General features: G+C 36.9%; 1 protein-coding gene across 5 annotated transcripts in view; it reads left to right on the forward strand.

Annotated features, from left to right (window-relative positions):
• Positions 1–19,644, forward strand: part of PRDM5 (PR/SET domain 5) — an 85,855-nt gene that overhangs the window by 39,550 nt on the left and 26,661 nt on the right. For 4 of the 5 annotated variants that reach the window (XM_086464217.1, XM_086464218.1, XM_086464219.1 and 1 more), the window contains 3 exons: positions 5,128–5,221; positions 10,717–10,877; positions 14,060–14,153. In XM_086464217.1, coding sequence (XP_086320343.1) covers positions 5,128–5,221; positions 10,717–10,877; positions 14,060–14,153 — 349 coding nt within the window. Of the gene's footprint in view, positions 1–3,576; positions 3,664–5,127; positions 5,222–10,716; positions 10,878–14,059; positions 14,154–19,644 lie in introns of all 5 variants that reach the window. The other variant, XM_086464216.1, reaches the window with a different exon arrangement.

Consider the following 19,644-nt stretch of genomic DNA (forward strand, 5'->3'; position numbering starts at 1 on the left):
TTGCAGTCATGGTTGGACTTAGCAGCAGATGCTTTCAAACTATACTGGATTTGCACTGGGTAGTGTCCACACATTAAAACAACATCAGAAGAAATGTTACCTGAAAAATAGGCTCATGAAGGGATGCTCCACTTCTGTTGATTTAAGCTCAAATCTGCTTGGCCTAATTTCTATAATGCCTGTCATTATTTTTAACCTGGGGTTACATTTTTAATGGCAAGGCTATATCCATCACTGCTGTTTCAGCATTACAAGACTGTAAGAAAGAAAGCAAAAAAAATTACCTGTCTGGTTTTGTGCCCGGTATTTGGAACCCTTTGCTCTTTTTTTTATTTTTTTCTTCACATTTTTTAAATACTACCCCTTTCTTTCCCCCTTTTGATGAAACTGATACACCCATACTTAGAAGCCTTTCGCAGTTTGGCTCATGTTATATGCCATCTGGGAATTTGGCACAGGATCTTTGCACCATCTCTTGCACTTGCAGCCATAAATCATGTAAGAGTAGTAATAATGCCTCTCGCAGGATGAAATGGTGATGACTGCCTAAACCAGAAAGCATGCAGAAGCCTGCTGAAGGACAAGATTAGCTCCCATATATGCTGTTATTGTATCTTGTGTTTTAGACTCCATTAAGAAAATGGGGCAGAATCTCACAAATTGGATATATTCTAAGGAAAATGTGTAAAATACTACCTGGAAAGATACTTCTGTATCTTAAATGAATACTTTTTACATGTTTCCTTAGGTTAATTTGCAGTTGATGACTGGTAGGGAGTTTGGGCTGAAAACGGACTTCAGGATTAAGTATGAATGAGTAAACACTTTGACCCAGTTCTGTGTTTAAAGCAGCAGCACCACTAGCATAAACAAGGATTAGAGGCTCCACATAATGGGAAAAATATTAAATTCAGACAGATTTAGTGAGTACCTAATTTTGACAGAATTCCTTAAAGCATGTTGGAATACTTATTTCCTGAACCTGTTTGCACATAGTACTGGCTGTAAATCAGCCTGGTCCTATAATGAAAGAAACTTATTCTTATGTTTACGTGAAGTTTACCCAAACAGCTGTGAATATTCACCCATCCACATTTAGGTCTCTAATTTCACTTGCTAAATGCAGAGATGAGCATGACAGACAGGAGACTGACACAAATCCTGAATTGCTTTTTTAGATACGCCTCTCTCCATTGAGTAAACAATATAAACGAGGCAAGGTAGTAGATAATGGGAGTATGGATGTATATATACAAAACCAATCATAAGGTGTAAGTCAAGGATGGGTAGTTTGGGGTGCCAAAATATTTTTAAGTGCCATGATTTTGGGAGGACTGCTCTGCTATGAGGGGAAGAGGACAATGGTTCTTTCGCTTGTTCATAGGAGCGTCAATCCAGTAACAGTGGAAATTTAAACCTTTATTGTGTACCATACTTCTATGTATTTCTTCAGCTTGGGTTTTTAATGATTCTTGAGGTGTGTGTTCCTGCTAGTAGCAGGGAGCTTAGAAACCTGCGGTAAGAATGATGGGTATAGTAGTTAAAAACACTTAAATCAACAACATTTAACGGAAAACATGTTTTCAAGTTTGATAGCAACACGCTTGAAAAACTCTTTGGGTTTTACAGCAGAGCTACATACTTTTTTTTTATAATAAGAAACAGGACACATACACATCTTGTGCTTTTGAATTCTTGTTTTGTGTTTTAGATGGAAACTTGCTGTTGCTGTTGTTTCTGTGATTCCTTTATGGGGGTTATCTAATCTGATTTTGTGTTAGAAGTATCAGAATAAAAACAGCTCCCACAGCATGTGCTTTCATGTGGGTGAATGTTGGGTCGTTTCAAAGGTGCATTGCACAGAATTTCGCTAGGAGATAGACAGTGGAGTTGCTGAGACTGTCTGCTCTGTTCAGTGGAACACTGCGACGTGAACCCTAATTTTAGCGCTCATTACGCCCTTATAGCTAAAGATCTGAGAGGCAGGAACTGTTAGTCTTCCTGTGGTACCTCTGTCCTGGTTTGTCTGGGACAGAACCACAGCCCAGCCATGCCAGGCAGGCCGTGAGCAGTTTGGAGTCAGCCAGGGCAGCTGACCTGAGTTGGCTGCAGGTGTAGCCCGTACCGTGATGTCGTGGTTGTTATAAAGGGGGAAGGTTTGCTGAGGAGAGAGAGCTGCTGTGGGGTTGCTGCTGGGATTCTGGCTGGTGTCCTGCTGGGTTCCTCCTGCTCCTCCTCTGGCTTCTTCCTGCTTCTGAGGACTGGTCACTGGTTGATTGTGACGACTGGATATTCATTTGGCTGAGTATAACTGTCTATCTCTGTTGGTATTGGTGTTATCTAATTAAAATCTGTTCTCATTTCAACCTATGGTCTGCCCTCCTTTTCCCTATTCCCCTCCCTGGCTGGTGAGGGGTTGTTGGGTGACAGAGCAACTGTTGTTGTTTAGCCCCAGGTACCGGCTAAACGTAGACAACCTCTGATGTGCTGCTTCTGCATACACTGCTCTGGGTAGGTGCACGCTCAAGCTTGCTTTGTCATTTTCTTTGGGGAGATCAGCACTGGGAAGTGTTATGTGATGTGGAACTAGCTCAGATGTCTTTTGAAAAAGCTCAGGTTAAGTGATCATAAGAATATGGTTCCATTTTTGTGACAGTGGAAGAAAATAGTGTCTGAAATTAAGAGGCAAATGTAGTATTGCATTGTGCTACAGACAAAAGTAGTCACCTTTTATCCAGGTTAGATTGGATGAAGGTGCGTGTTCTGTGCTATGCAGATTACTTCCATACAGGAGAAAGCGAAGTTTTTGTTCCATCTGCTCCTTTTTTTGCTATTTATAGAGGATGAGTTCAGAGAATAAAATATGAGGATATGATGGTGAGCAGAAATAGGTCAGCAGACACAGGATTTTAAAGGGTTTATGGTTAATCCAGAGTTGTTTGGTCCTGGGTAGCCTAATGGATTGAAACAACTGTATTCCCCCAGTTTCTCTATTGGGAATAAGTGGCCTTGGGTTGAGTTTAAGCCTCCACAAATGCTCTTGTAGGAAAGGCTGCCATGAAACATTTCGTAAGAGCCCATCCTCAGTTAATTTGATCATATGGCTGTCCCCTGTTCTGACTGGATGGAAGCCATCTCTGATCTGGAACCTATTAGTTGGACAAAACAGGACAGTGTTGGAACTAATATGCTTGTTGGGGGGGGGGGTACCTCTCCTCATTAAGATTTGCATGGCTTTTTATAATAGACCTAGCTTGTTTCTGGACCATACACAAGAGAGGCAGATGATCTGTGTACCCTTGTGTGTGGGTATGCCTAGTTAAGTGTTTTTCTTTGTAGTGAATTTAAGATGTGCAGATGAACACTTGTATTTTGATAAAAAGACTAGGAGAACTATCAAGGAAATGCTAAGAAGGAATTCTCTAGAAATCACTGTACTCTTCAGAACTATCACTCAAGTGGTGAGTGTTCTGAAACAGGGCGTTTTTTAAAATAAACAACATAAATTTTGCGCTCGTGAAAAGTGCCAGATTGACAGCCCTAGAGACTGAACCCTTCTATTTATCCACAGAACAGGTACAGCACAGACAGCAGCACTGCGAGCTTCCCCACAGTGTCTCGTCAATGTGTCTCAACCCTGTTCTGGAGGAACCACCTAGTGAGGTGAGAAGGTAGTTCAGTCTCTTCATGTCCTGTCAATCCTTGGCCTGATTGCTGAGACTGCCAAGCAGGGTGTCAACTAATGCAAACTGTGATGTAAACCTGCAGAAGCTGGACTGAAACATTCAGCAGGTTTTAGGTAACGTGTGATATATTCCACACATTTGATGGTGCTCCAGTTGCCATTTTTTGCTTTAAGTGGCATAGGCTGAGGTCAAGGAGTTGACTGTGAACCCAAAGCCTCTGTGCACTGTCGCAAGTGCTCTAATGTTTTGGTTCTGTTGCGCATGTAAGAGGACATCTGTGTTAAAACCAGCCTAGGTTCAAGGCCCTCAGTCTACATCTAAATAATTATGCTGACTCCCCACAGTCTCCTCTTTCTCCATAGTTTAAGGGATAGCTGTAAATGTGGTATGGTGTTCTGAATAGCACAAATAGTTTATATAAATATGTGCTATGCTTATATTGACCCTTAGTCAACAAAATTAGCTCTTTTACCTAATTTTGTGCATATTATAAAACACTTACTATCCATCCCCTTTTCCTCAGAAGCACTGCAGCTTCTACTTAAGGTCATTGTGAGCTAATATAATGTTTAGACACTGATGCTTTAAAAACTTGCTTTCCTTTGCAAAAATAGTAGGAAATTGGTTGATAGTAAATTGTATGGATTAATTTAGTATCTCCAGTGGGACAGCACTTAATAACCCTAGGAAACAGGGGAAGTGCTTTGAAATTTACAAAAGCAGAATGAAGCTGGATGTTTCCCAAGCTCCAGAAAAGGAATCTGCTTCAGCAGCTCTGCAGTTTGAGAGATTCATCTAAGCTTAGCCTTTTATTTTATTTATGGCTTTGAGGATGTCACTCAGCTATGACGAATTTTTGTACAGCAAACAAAAATCTTGATACTGATGCTTCTATGTGTGTTTTGGGTTTGGTTTTTTTTTTTTTTATTTTTAATACAAGAAGCTGAAACAAGGACAGCTAAGACTAGTCTCATGATTTGAGAACTCTTCTTTGCCAAATTTTAGATACTATCTTGAGATAATCAGATCAGTTTTACCTTCAAACTTAACTGAGAAAAAGGGTTTTGTGTACCTGGGTTTAATTTTAAAGCATTTATTCATATTAGTAAATACTTAAGGCCAGTGTTAGTACTGATGAAGCAATGCAACTGAGCTTGTAGGTTTTGTTCCTGGTTACTCTATATTTTGTTTCTGTTTACATGCACATCTCGTGTAACACTTCTGAGGACTGGGAATGTACGTTTATTTGGTAGCTGCTATGCTGACTTACAGGATTTTGGATAATGGCAGAATGATTGTTTTAATTCTTCATCCCCTGATGTTTCAAATTGCTATGATATCCCCTCCTGAATCCAGTCTAGAAAATTAGCTATAATTATTGTAATGCCAGCTAACTGATTTTCCTGAGCCTTTCTTCTGATATGTTGTCTTTCATCTGCAGACCCATTCTGAAGAGAGACCTTTCCAGTGTGAGGAATGCAAAGCTTTGTTCCGAACCCCATTCTCTCTACAAAGACATCTGTTAATCCATAACAGTAAGTGCTAAGTCAGAGAGGAAGAACTTCCTCAGTTCTCACATTTGACTGAGAAAAACAGACATATGGCAACTTGCTCCAATATGCAACTTGCTATATTAAATTAGTATTAAGATTCAACTCGAACCCCAGGGAGCTAGGAAATTCAGAGCCAAATTTAAACCTTGTCTTTAAATGCATTTAAATACAAATCCAAATATGTTGTAGAAAATCTAGCAATGCTTTGAGGTCTGATGACATGAGATTTATTTCTGAATTAAGTATGATAGTGTTACCTCTATTTTAAGAATGGAGAAATGGAAGCAGAGATGACTTGGTGGCTTACTCAGCTTTTGTAGGTAATCAGGTTTAGAGCTTGAAATGGAGATTCTGTCTCCTGTGCCAGCCCAAGCTAATGTTTCCTGCCTCTGGCATAGAACTAGCAGCCCAGAGAAATGCTGTGGCCATTTTTCCTCATGAGTAACTTGTTCTTGGCATTCTGTACTGTTTTTTAACTGACTGTAGAGATTTAATTTTGGTGGAATTTTCTCCATCTTTAATATTTACAGAGCCCTAGACAAGCATGCAATGCTGTGAATGTCAGCAACTTATATTTTAGAAAATATTCATGATCTTAAAATCCTTGTGGCTTAGAAGCTAGTACTTTGATTTGGGTAATATTTATGTTGATACAATTAAGAAAACCACAAACCTTTCTTTTTTTTTAATTCTGTATAACAGTGTTTCTATTAGATGAATTATTAGACTGGCATGTTTAGTTTGTTCTTTTACAGTTATCTTTCAAAGTTTCTGCAATTTCATAAATCATTGAATTTTGTAAAATCTTTTTCCAATGTTAAATGTTAAAAATGATGGGGGGGGGGGGGGAGTTAAAAACCTTTTCAGTAATGTGTATTCTAATGAACCAAGCATTTGCAAAATATCCAAAAGCAGTAATTCACAGTATGCAGAATTGTAGGCCTTGGTAAAGGTCTCTCTAAAAACACATACTTTGACTTTTTTTTTTTTAAGAGAATGGGACCTCAGGAAATTTGAGATCTTTGAGCTAGGTTTGTGATCTGTGGCAGGTTTAGCTGTTCCTGAACCACCACTATTTAAGCAAATACTAAATATATCAGACTGTGAACTGCAATGGCACAGACATTTTCTAGTCAGTCTTCCTTGGTGCAAAAGGAGGCATGTCTTGCTAAACGACAGAGTAGGTACTTGAAGGTGGTAACTTCTGCCAGCTTAGCTAAAACTGTCTCCAAAAATGAGTCAAAGTCTTAAACCAATAATATTTGATGTTCTTATTAATCATAGGGAAGACTTTTAAACCTTTTAATGCTTAATTTTGAAAAAAAACAACCCAACAGCTGACTAACTTAACAAGGAGGCCGTAATACAGCAGAATATAACCAAAGCTCCTGTCTGTAGAGTCCTGTAAAAGAAGTGTTGACAGACCAATAGCAAAGTGAAAGTCATTACTAGGATGAACTGAAGAATAAACAGTTTTCATTTCAAGGCTGTGATTAAAAAAAGGGGCTCTGCTGTTGTCTGAGCAGAGCTTGTGTTCCCAGGGAAGAAATGTAGAACTCTTCCCCTCATGACCTAACCCTGAGACTGACAGATTGTGCTGCCATGATAATGAGTTTCTCATATCTGAAATAACACAGGATTGTAGGTATTATCCTGCTACAGCTGGATGATAGTCCCTCTCATAGTCCTGAAATATACCTGTTCTATAAAGAAAGGAGAGAAACAATCCAGAATCTCTGGGTGTATTTAGCTGGCTTTACTGTTCTGTACTGTAGGAAAGAAAAAATTTTGTGAAGCTTGAAACCTCTAGGAATAATTGAAGTTCAGCCTACATTATCTATCTTTTTAAGTTCAGTATCCCCTTGTTTTAGAAGCAGACACTGAGAATGATGTAGAACGCCTTAAATTTTATTTTACAAACTTAATTTACTGGGAGAAATGTATTTCATAAACTCACTTACCAGGTGTTCCTGTCTTGAAATTGGAAAAGGCATCATGTATATAACTTTCAAAATTCAAGATCAAATATGTTTAACAAATAATTAAAAAAATCCAAACTGTTTTTTATTTCTCCTAGGTTCTACATACGATAAACAATAGGTGTATGGTAGCTCATGCTTGGCTAATACTAGCTCATGAGACTGTAAGAGACCTGGCTAACAAGGATGAGTAACCCTGAGCGTTTTAGCTTGGATCATTCTGTTATCTAGGATTGTGGAGACATGCACAAGCGGGTTTGCATGTGTTGAGAAGGACATGGTCCTTTTTTTATATTTGCTTTCCAGAGTAAAAATCTGCACACAGAATGTTTGCTAGTAAGAGAAACATTAGTTAGCTTCTTCTACAGCGGTCAGCGGAAGTGGGCACTGAAGGTTGCTTATTCCAAGTAAAGCAAAGTAGACTTGAATTTCATTAACTTTTTTATCATAAAGAGAGTGCACCAGTGGAGTAGATAAAGCCAGTCCCAGGAAAGACGTGTTATGTTGTGTATTTCTGGCAGCAAGCACTGTAGGATATATTATGTCATTGCTCTGTTTCCTTCTTTGGAGGCATTTACGGATATTGATATTGTAGTTTCATGTCAAGTACTCTGAAAAAGTTTCCCGTCTTCAGGGGTTTCAAGACCTGCAGTCATTGATACATTTTCTTGTTTACTTCCATTTGTCTAGAGTGCCTAGGCCTGAAGAGAATCTGTGTGTATCTTTTGCTATTTTATTTTGTAACAAACCTCTTGATCTAGCACAGTGCAAACCTGCTGACTGAAAATATATAATGGAAATTCTTTATTTCTTATATGTTAATATTAGAAATTTTTATAGATAAATATCTATATTATTATTAGAAGTATAAGAACTTTAATACTATGCTTATCTGCCAAAGGCAGCGGAAAGAGTTTGTTTTTCAGTAGTGATAGTTCTTAAGCAACAGGCATTTTTTTACATTTACTGTATGAAATCTGTTTGTTCTTTATCACAACAATGATATGAAATATATTTCTTTATCATGAAATAGGTTGTGTAGCTTTTTTTTTTTCTGCAGTCTTCTACAAGAGGATTTCTAGAGCTGCTCAAGGAGTTTCAGTACTTGCGTCTTGTTGCAAGTGATTTAGACTTTTGCTTTATGCCATTGAGGAACCTTCTGAAACTCCTTCCATAGTTGTGTGTTAGTGGTATTGGTTTTTATTAAGTTTTCATGCCATTTTGTCTATGGCTTAAAAAAAAACGCAACTAGACAAGACATAAGGACCATTTAGTGAGCCAACTGTGAGAGGAGGCAGTGTTCTGATGGCTTTTCTGTAATAAGATATAGGGTTTCTGCTAAGTAAGGAAGCTGAGGAGAAATGCCGATTGTTTGCCTTCATCCAGGATAACATTTGAAAAAATACCCAGTTCTAGGCTTCCCACTACTTTGCATGTTGAAAAATATTGCTAAACTGAAGCCAGGACTTGGCTAAATACATACTTGGCATTGCATGTGTACACACAGAAGAGGTGTGGTTGAACAGTATGTTAGTTCTGAAATTTCCCCAAATTGGAGGTTTTTTATTTGAAAACTGGTTGATCTTTTACTGCCTTATTATTTTTTGTTGTGGTTTGAAAGTAATTTTGTCTTCTCAAACCATAATATAAGACAGTACTGAAAATGACAGAAGTGATTGCAAACAAAACTTTCATGATAAAAAGGACAAATCCTTCTGAAATTCAACAAATGTCAAATCATGCCTTAAACCATAATGATATCATGTAAATTTATGGAAATCATACAAATATTTCTGATTCAGAAGACATGGCAATTTCATCAAATTGTGTCTGGTATTGCTTCATTTTCTTCAGTTTATTTTCAGACTTGGAGCTAAGTTGTTAAGTGACGGGAAGAAAAAAAAATGATTACTAAAAAAAAATTCCATGAAGCCTAGGAGTTCTTATAAGAATTAACTTTTAAAAGAAATTACTTGAATATTTTTCCTTTGAAGCAGTAGAAAATTGCATGTTACTTCAATAACAGTAGTAATGACTTCACTTTGTTAGTAGGGTAGTCTCATGTTCCCAAGAAGAGGACTGAAATGATTCACTGAACAGTTAGAAGCAGTATCAGTGTTAAACCTCTACACAACATCATATTAAATTGCAACCCCATTGACCTTGAAAATTTTTCCGAATATCTACACTGAAAGTATTTTTGGATAAGACAACTTAATTCTAATACCATTTAGCATATTCTTCTCGTGTCATCCAAGACAAACCCACTTTTGTTTCCAAAATAACAGAGAATGAAAGGTTTGTGGAGGGGTGCAGTTATGGTTGATTTATGGGGGGGAGAAACAGGTTATCTAGGCTTTGGAATGTCTGTGGGTACTTGGGGCACCACTGTATTGATAAGCTTCACTTATATGTATCACATGTATAATATATAATAAAGAAAAAATTGTTTTGGTGCTTCAACATGTAACATCAAATGGGCTTTAATATACAGCATAGTGAAATAAATTTCCATTCCTATTGGCCTTTGTACCGCAACCAAGGCTAGGATGACTTCATCCTTTAACGAGCTATAGCACGGAAATAAGCGTAGCTCTACGTGTGTATCATTGCTACTGAAGAAAGTAGCTTGTGCTTATGCAAGTCTGTGTCTTATTCGTATGGATCAGGAGGGTGCAGATCAGCTCTGTGTCCTGAAAAACAGCAAGTGGAGCATAGTCTTTAGATTATGGTGATCTTTCTTTGTGATGTAATTGCTTGGAAAGATTTTTTGGGATATGGGCACCTGATTTCCAGTTTAGACTGCAGATTTCTGAATGAATGCCGTGCTGTAGATGTTTAACTTGCAATTTTAATCAAGAAGTTAACAAATGGAAGAGAATATTCTCTTCTGCATTCACAGTAGTGATAAAGAGAAGGTTCATTATAATGATTTCCCTGAAGAATCATGTCTTTTTTTCCTTTCGAAAGATATATGCAGATTTTCAGAATGCAATGTCTCTTCCCCTTTCTTAGGTAATTAATTGAATTTTAAAACTATTAGCAGTATTAACCTGGCCTCTGCCATAATCTTCAACATCATCACTACAGTTTTAGTAGTAATACTGCTATAACACTTACAAGTTATTTAGTCTTTGTCATATGAGTTTGCCTCTATTGATGTGAATAAGATAGGTTACTCAAAGCAAGTATTTCTTGTTTTGAGAAGTCTTTTAAACTGAGGAAGATGTCTCTTACCATTTAGGTTTCAAAAGGTGAAGCCTATGTAATCTTTTTCCTTGCTACTATAAAGGGAGTCTGTTACTGGAGGTGCTGATGAAACCTGTGCTCCATTTCACTGGAAGACATTGCTACTGGTTGCCATTTTACCTTTGTTTTTAATCTCGCATTTCTAGCTATGTTGTTGTCATGACTACTTTCTTAATTTCCCAGTGACATTTTTACCTGTATTTCCACAAAAATCTGGTATTTTTAAACCTTGTTTTTTCTCTTTGTAAGGTGAGAGGACCTTCAAGTGTGATCACTGTGATGCTACTTTCAAAAGAAAGGACACATTAAATGTTCATATTCAAGTTGTACACGATGGACATAAGAAATACAAATGTGATCTCTGTGACAAAGCTTTTGTGACACCCTCAGTCCTGAAGAGTCATAAAAAAGTGAGTAGAATCAGTTCTATCGTACTCATTCCTTCTGTGTCCTTAAGGTCGTGACTAAACATAAAATCCCCAGATGTTTCTGCATTTCTGGCTTTTCAGTAGAAAGCTGTGATGGTGCTTAACATTCTAAAATGCTTATTGCAATAGTGGGATTACTGGTGGCATGCAGAATCCGCAGCACGTGTATAAATCCAGTGTAGGTACTCCAGCATCACGTGTGTGGCAAGACGGGACTTGCTGCACTGATCTTACCATACTCCTTTCCACTGATCTCTGCAATGGAATTGGGGTAAACTTTAAAAGAAAGCTTGCTCACCAATTTGGCCTGAGGTAAGATTCATGTTACAGGGAAGAAATGTGAAGAAAATAATTGAATCAAGAACAAATCAGCTGAGGAAAATGAGCTCAGGTGTTGTCACCAAATGCAGACTGAGAGAGCTCATTGGAAAACATCATACATCATTTGCCCTATAGCATGCACTTCACACGTGCATGTAAAGTGGTAATAACAAAACTGAGTGTAACTGAGTTACTTGCTAAAATAGTTTCAGCACGTGATTATGGGGAGTACTATGCATTACAACACAAATATATATTTAAAATTGGGGGAAAAAATACAAGGGAGTCTTTCGATGTCTCACCAACCCTGCTGTGTCTTAAAGGTAGGGACTAGCATATGTCTTTGGAGCCTAAACCAAGTTATTGGCAGCTAGCAGACTATTGAATTCTTTAGTGTAATGGATGACACTGCCTCCTTAATGTGTATTTGATTTTTAACATGTTCACAGATTGCAAAAACTAATGGAACCAAGTAGGAACAATGTCTCTCTGGCGTCTTTTGTGGTCTTTTAAAGGTCTTGATTTTCTATGAAGTGTATGTTAACGCCTTTGCTGTTTGTCTGCCTTCAGTCTGTTTTAAATGCTGCTTGTCTCATATTTAGTATGTGTTAAGTTACTTAGTAATTACAGTTGCTGGAAGATAAAGTTTCCTGTGATTGAGTGATATAACTGTGTAACCAGATACACTGTGTAGAAGATTTTAATCCATACTTTAGAAGAACTAGGATAACACGGGGTTGCCTTGTTTGTAGACTTCAGTACATGTATTGTGTTATAGGATATTCTTCCTCTCTTCTCTTATATTACTTTTGGAAGAAGGAGTGTTAAAGCACATTTGTTTTTCTAAGGAACTCAAAAATAAAGGCTATACAAAATAAACTTGCTGTTTTGTTTCCAATTATGTTCTTGGGGAGCAAGATGTTAGGAAGGCATAGTATCTTTTATTAGACAAACTGATTTTTTTGGAGAAAACAGACTGCTTTTCAGACACACAATGCTTTTCATCCTTATCTACTTGTTTTAATCACTTGAGTAACAGACCTAGCCTATAATACTGATACGTTGACTTCGGGTTAACTTTTTATAAAAGATCTTGCTCAGATGGATCATAAGGTCCAGAAATCAAAAATATTACCTGGAATCATTGATGAGCTCTGCATAAATTCTTAAACTTTTCCTCAGATTCCTTTCTAAAAATTCAGTGTGACTTAACTGTTTCACATTTTAAATGGCCATATACATATATTTGTATTTTAATGGAAAGCAGCTGTTATTGTTTAGTGTTCATCCTTATTCTTTTTTTTGACATTCCTTCTTAATTGTAATTTCCATTGCTTTGTGCTTCTGTCAGACTAGGACTAGGTGTATGTTTGTGAGCCTTGTAGTTGTAATGCATTGCTCCTGGAAATCCTTTTTTTTTCTGGGTTTTTGTTGTTTGTTTGTAATGAATTAATGTCTGTCTGTCTGGCATCCCACAATGTTGCTGTTAGAGATACAAGTAATTTCTAAAGAACTCTGTCCTAATCAAGAGGGACTTTAACATTCGTATCCCTAATGTCAGGGAATGAAAACCATGCAAGTCTGTCCAGTATTGAAATTTACTCTTCCTTCAGCTGCATCATAATACATACTATGTGTGATAAGGTTTTTATGATGCAATGAAGAATTTTGTGTCACTTCAATGTCTTTCATAAAAATAAGAATTAATTTCCCTATCTGAAGAGAGTCATGTGCAAAGCTTAAAACTCAAATAGTCAGCTATACGTATAATTTAATGTGTCATCTTTCTTATCCCATTTAAATTAACACTTTTAAATGAAGTAATCCAAAATTCTCCACTAAAAGAGCAGTCACAGTGATAAGGAAAAATTATTCAACAGGCTGATAAATCTTCAGTTCAGAATTGGGCCTTGAAAGTACAGTGTGAAAAATGATGAGAACACGTGTATGTAACTTACTTCAGGGTGCTTTTACTGCTGACCAAATCATGGATGGGAGAATTTGTGATAATTTTTTTCAGTTTTGAAATAATTGTTCTTATAGCAGCAAGGTTCTCTTGCCTTAAAAGCTTGATTTCAAAAGGCAAACTCTGAGTATGATTTAGTATTACTGACAATTACAATACACTTCTCGTGATCCGTTCTCTAAATGCAATCTGATTCTATCATTTATCACAAACTAGATAGATCCAGTAAGCAACTTGTGTTGACGGAAATCACTAAGAACTTGCACTTCGAAGGAATGTTGTCATACTTGAGATGAACTGGTGGCTGTGTTTCATTCATATGAGACAGTCAGTCAGAAATGATATGCACAAATCTCTGTAGAGACCTTTTAAAGCTCCACTTCAAGTTTGCAGCAGGAAATGTTATACTAGGTTAAGCAAACAATTTTCACTACATTTGATAATGTAATAAAATTCTGTGATATGACAAGCTTTTAAAAATAAACCCATTTATGAAGACTAATTTTATTATGTAACTGAACTATTGTTTGCTGGTTTAGAAACCAGTATCATAGATATCAAACTGAAAAAATGGGTGTCTTAGTCTTGCAGCCATGAAAATATACAATGGTGAATTGGGCATTTTTAATAGTAACTATTTAGGAAATAGTAAACTTAGGAACTGAAAAAGCAGTTTATTTTGCCATTAATAATGAAAACTTCAGAAAACTGAAAGAATACCTGTAGCTAATTCCTTAGAATCTCTGCCTGATGTGGTAGTATAAAATATGTAATGGGGATAATAGTGGTCAATGTAATACAGTTAAAATATTCTGTATTTCACTTCTTTTAAAGCTTTGCTGAAGCTTTCATTCTTGTCTTTTCTCGTCCCATGTAGACTCACACAGGAGAAAAAGAGAAGATTTGCCCATATTGTGGACAGAAGTTTGCAAGCAATGGAACACTGAGAGTTCATATTCGAAGCCATACAGGTACAGTGTTGTTTATTGTAATGAATAGAGAAGACTTTCTAAATATATAACAAGGTATCTGTAAGTATGTCCACAATTTGTCTATCCACAAACAGAAATACAAACTTACAGGTAGGTCCAACACAGCATCTTTTTCAGACATTTTACCTGCTTAATGTATAAAACCAGATTCTATTCTCAATTGTAATTATGTATGAACTTGCATGTGTGTATATATATACATGAATATTTATATCTATATACAGTATGAGTTCATTCATCTCTGTAGCTGTGAAGGTGTTTTGAAACTCTGATTTCATATTAATGTAACTTCTGACCTTACCACAACCTGCATGTTACTCAAATTAGAATGTTCTACCTTGAGTATGCTTTAACTCAGAATTTATTTTCTCTTGCAACATCTGACTTGTTCTACTGGTCTCCTAATATTTCTGGGTCTGAGTTATGCAACTTATATAACATGATAGGGTGGCAATATAAAATACGTGCTGCTGTAAACACACTGAAAATAAATTAGTCATGTTGAGAGGTTTCATTTTGTGAGCTTATGCGTTCATTCAAATACACGGCAGGCAACTGAAAGGGCTTTCTTTGTGATAATTTGTTTCCAACATAAAATGGTATAGGTTTGCCTTTGGCAGTCAAAGCATGAGTTGACAAATAGCCTTCCTATGACATTCCATTCACTTTGCATAAGCAATTTTGGTTTGCAAGGAGATGACAGAATTGGTGCTTTTAATTATTTGGCTTTCCACTATGTTTGGAAAAGTCTTAATCACTTCAGTCTATCAAGACCACCTCTTAAGATTACAGGTTTTACTAGTTCTTGATATATTGTGATTTTTGTTTGCTGCTATAGACACTAGCAAATTTTTATCCTGGTCTTGCAGTCAGAATAAAAGTCTAAAATTGACTTTTATCTTTAGCTCTTATTCTTTACTAAATCCCATGTTTGGAACATTTATCCCTCAAAAGCCTACACATATAAGCCTCTGTATATGCATTTTGCTTGGGTGGTTTGCGTGTACTGTATAATCATAGACACAAAAGATACTGAAGGTCAAAGCTGGCAAGACCCGGAATCACAACGCCGTAGTTCTATCTGTTCCTTCTCTTTGTTCTTGTTCTTTCTTCTACTGCTCCACCTTAGCGACTTCTTTCAAAGCCCTTCCTGCACAATCTTGTGTGTTTTGTCTTTCTCTTCAGTCTTCTGTCCTGTAAGCTCTGGGTTTCTCTTCTTTTTTTTTGACTTTCTGAAGATGCAGAGAAGAGGAAGGAAAAAGAAAATGCAATGCTCATGGAGCATGTGGTATGAGGATTTAGAGAACCCTTGGGGACTGTGCCTTTTGGAAGGACCAACCACTTACCCACCTTTAATGAATCAGGTAGACAGGAGTAAAAGGAAGCAGTTCAGTAGCACTGTTAGTCACTCAGCACATCAATCCAGGCTTCTAAGAATGTGACTGACTTGTTTTCTAATCTGTGTTAATTTTTTTCATGAAGTTATTTTCTGGTTTAATTGTGGGTATTTCTTTACTTTCACCTTGCTGTCCCATGAGGAACTACATTACCCTTTACTTTTCTGATATTTTGGCATACTAGATTTTCATGAAAATTATGACTTTTATAGATTTCTCCCTACCCCCCCACCCCCCGAATGCTTAAAAGAATATCAAAATATTACTCTATTTCTTCACTAAAATCTCTGGATTCACATTCCAATGTTTTTTGCAGGTAAGTCTGCTTTATTGCCTGTACTAGTGTGGCGCTTTTGTTTATTCTTATTTCACAGGCCCTTTCCTTAAACTTTAGGTAGGTTCTCCATGTACTATCGATGTTATGCAACAGATTGCACAGAGTAGGAAAGCCCTAGTTTTTAAAGTTGATAGTGCAGATAGCTCTTGGGGAAAATGCTTTATAGCTGTCTGAGTGAAAATGTTTTTCACACATGTGCTGCTACCAGTTACATTTAATGTTTCAGCTCTCTCAGGCAGGCTTTCCTAAATTTAGGATTTAGGCTAAGGTGAGTTGCATGAAACCACACACCAGAGACCTCTAACCTTGACTGTAGAGCATTGCAAAATTTGTAGCCACTATTATACAAGAAACAGTAAACTACGACATTTTGAACTTAGTTGAAGTAGAAAGGCACTGAAGATTGCCAGTACATTTGTAAATTAAATATGGTGGGAGAAACTATTTTGCCAGGTTGGAATTATGTGTGAAAACAACTTATGAAAGAGCAACGCTGCAGAAGGAGGAGAAAATTTCAAGGCCTCTTTCTCTACCTAAAAAGCTAGAAGCACTCATTTTAAAGAGATTTACTAATTCAGGAAAAACAGCTTGCTAAGTTCATTTATAATTACCTGTGATAAATAAACTCTGTTCCTTTCCTCTTCTAGTCTAGGTGCTATTGTGATGTCAATCACATTCTTGGTGGAGAATTTTCTAATTCACATCCTTCAGTGTGAATTACCTTTTCATGGTTGTTTTTGATGTCGTTCTATTATGGTTTCTAACCATTTCTTGATTACCCTGATGAAATGTGGGAAAAAAACAAACAAAAATGGGAGAGAGCTGCCACTAGGTTGTGACTTGTGGTTTAAAAAAAAAAAATCTGTATGTTATATGGCAAAATGCCTTCTGTGAGATTTGGTGAGAAATTGCCACAATTACATTCATGCTGTACTTCTGGAGAGGTGGTTTTTGTTGTCCAACGTTCAGTGGGCCTGAGGAAGCATAGCTTTCTGAGGAATAGCTTGCATCCTTCCCAAAGAAAGTAAGGGTAGTTGGTGAAGGAAATCCATGTCCTCTGCAAACAGTGCAAAAAAGGTTCAGTACTCCTTTGATGGCTTTTAGTAACAAAGTTCACTGCATTGTGAAAATCCTTGACGAATACTTAGGGATTTTCCGAGAAGCTGTTCATCGAACAGTGGAGCCACAAACTTATTTTATTCAGTGACGGGGTGTTTGGTTTCTAAATGTTACCGTGTTGGATACTTCATGGTCTTGCTATCTATTAAATGCTGCGGCTTTGAATTAATCAACTCAAAACTTTGCCCTTCTTTTTTTGTTGGTCAGACTTCAAAGTATCATTTTTCATTCTGAGCTAGAAGTGAAAACCAGCCACTGTCCGCTTTCAGGAGGCGATCCGTCTTTGTGACTAAGCCTTCAGCTGGGGTTAAGCTGCTGGTGCAACTAAGCAGTACACCAGAAGTGTAAATATTGTGAAGACCTTCACGTCCTGGTGATTACAGCTGATTAGGTTTGAGGTCCTGGTGCAGACATTGGTGTTATCCCATTTTCTGTGCACGTGGTCAGCTGGACTTTGTTTTATTAGCTACTTTGTATAAGCGGCTTTGTTCTGTATTTACAAAATAAAGCCAGGCAGAGTTCTTTTGAAGAGAGTTGTGTATCAGTTTTTATCCTTTTTTTTTTTCTTTTTTTGCCTTTTTTTTTTTTCTTTTCTTTTTTTTTTTTAAATTTATAAAGCTGTTCTTTATAAAAGTCAAGGTTCTTGGGATCTGCTTTGGAATTGTATTGTTGATATGCTTAATAATCCATATACAAAAGAGAAACTCAGTAGGGGTTTGGCTTTTATTTAGTACACAGCCTGTGTTCCTAAATACAGTTACTCACAGATTTGTGCATGCTTCCTCGATAAGCAATTTTCTTCCCTCTTTTATCTTAGAGTAAGACTCTCTAAATGAACCTAACAGTACTTGGCCTTTTGCAGAAATGGAGCTGGTTTGGGGTGAGTGAACATGTCGGCATGTGCACATCTAGAGGAAAGGGGTTGATGTTTGCATCTGAACCTAGCATGTTGCTCTGTAATTCATCATCTGGGTTTCCAGCCTTGGCATGACAGAGGCAGCGCTCCATAGGTCAGCTGAAACACTAGAGCACATTCTCCCTCTGCCGTATCCTGTTGGTTTATGACTTCTGGGGGTCAGAGGGAGCTCGGGTTAATTCAGCAAAAGAATCCTCTGACTGTGATATAAATTCCTTGGCTTGTTCATAAATTGTAAAAGAAATTCTATGGTCTAGTCCTTGGGCTTGAAAACTGGGGGCCAGGAGGTTAATTACTTCCCTAAAGTTTCAAGCAACTCTCAGTGTTAACAGTTACTGGCTGGAGTTTGTGCCGCTTTGCAATCACCTTATACATCGGTATTTTTAATATGTTAATTGCTGTTGTGTGTGTATGTATGTATTCTTGTGTGCCTATGTAACATATACATATATATACATGCATTTTTTCTGCCTGGTATTTATGCTGTTGCTTTCCTAATCACTTATATCCTGATCCCTTCCATCTTTGCTATGTAGTAAATCAAGTTGTGGAACAATGAAAGTTGTTATGAGGTAGTTTATGCTTGCAGGTTAATCTATTTTCGAGTTAAGAGAATTAAGTGTTTTAACTGCAATCCTGTCCTTTCTATGCTGTCTTTTACCTATCCCATTACATAGGGACTGGTGAGGGACAACTGATGACCGTACGTGTCTTCCAGAAAATCTTACACGTACAAATATATGTTAAATCATAACTTTATTTTGCTTTTTCCATCACATTTTGTCAAAGTCCTGATAAGACAGTAAGATATCTATGACTTTACATCTGTCCTAAATGTTTTCTGAAAAGATTAATGTTTCTGTTCTATACCATTTGAAAGCTGTGACTTAATGTGGCGTTCTTGCATGTTATATTCCCTGGTATGTGGAAAAAACGGCTTTATTTTGTAAGCATGATTTGAGAAGGTTCTTTGTAAATTTGCTTCCAGTTTTGCGAATAAAAGGTAATACCAAGAGATTACATTAAAACAGCATAAAACATTCAGACTGTGGACTTTCATGTGGTTTGTGTCAACACAGTTAAGCTTACCTTTTCAATTTCCATTTCCATAATTAAAGGCTGTTTTATAAGCTTATGAAAACATTTCATCATACTTATCCCCTACCTCCTTCAAGATTCCTTCTTGAGATGTCTCTCATCCTTTGCATTGAGAGCCTGATGTTATGGTCCTAACTTTGCCATTGTAGTCTCATTTCTACAATTTGATTAAGTAGACATTTGAGCATATTGAAAATCATATTTAAGGGTCCCACTGTATAAAAATCTAGGTCCAAATTTTGCACTTTTGTGTAAAAATTCAGTAACCAAACAAATTATTAGTTGTGGAGTTATAATAAAAATCTGGTTATTAACAGTAGTTTAATCATCTATGAACATAAAAGACTTCAGAGTAGTTGAAGTAATGAGTTGAAGTACAGTATCTTTTGTTTATTACTGTGTAAAATGTGTCTCCAAAGTTTTAATAGCTAAACAGGCAACTGTTTGTTCATGTACATAAGAAATAATGTACAGCCAGGATCCTCATTCTAGCAAATCTTCTGGCAAATTACCTTATGATTTATATTTTCTTACATTAAAAGAAAAGATAAAAGGGAAGCTTGAAGGAACTTCCTCTCATATCACGATGAAGTATGTGAAAAA

This window comes from Leptosomus discolor, chromosome 4, assembly GCF_034619465.1.
Source record: "Leptosomus discolor isolate bLepDis1 chromosome 4, bLepDis1.hap2, whole genome shotgun sequence".
In the NCBI taxonomy this organism is placed as follows: Eukaryota; Metazoa; Chordata; class Aves; order Leptosomiformes; family Leptosomidae; genus Leptosomus; species Leptosomus discolor.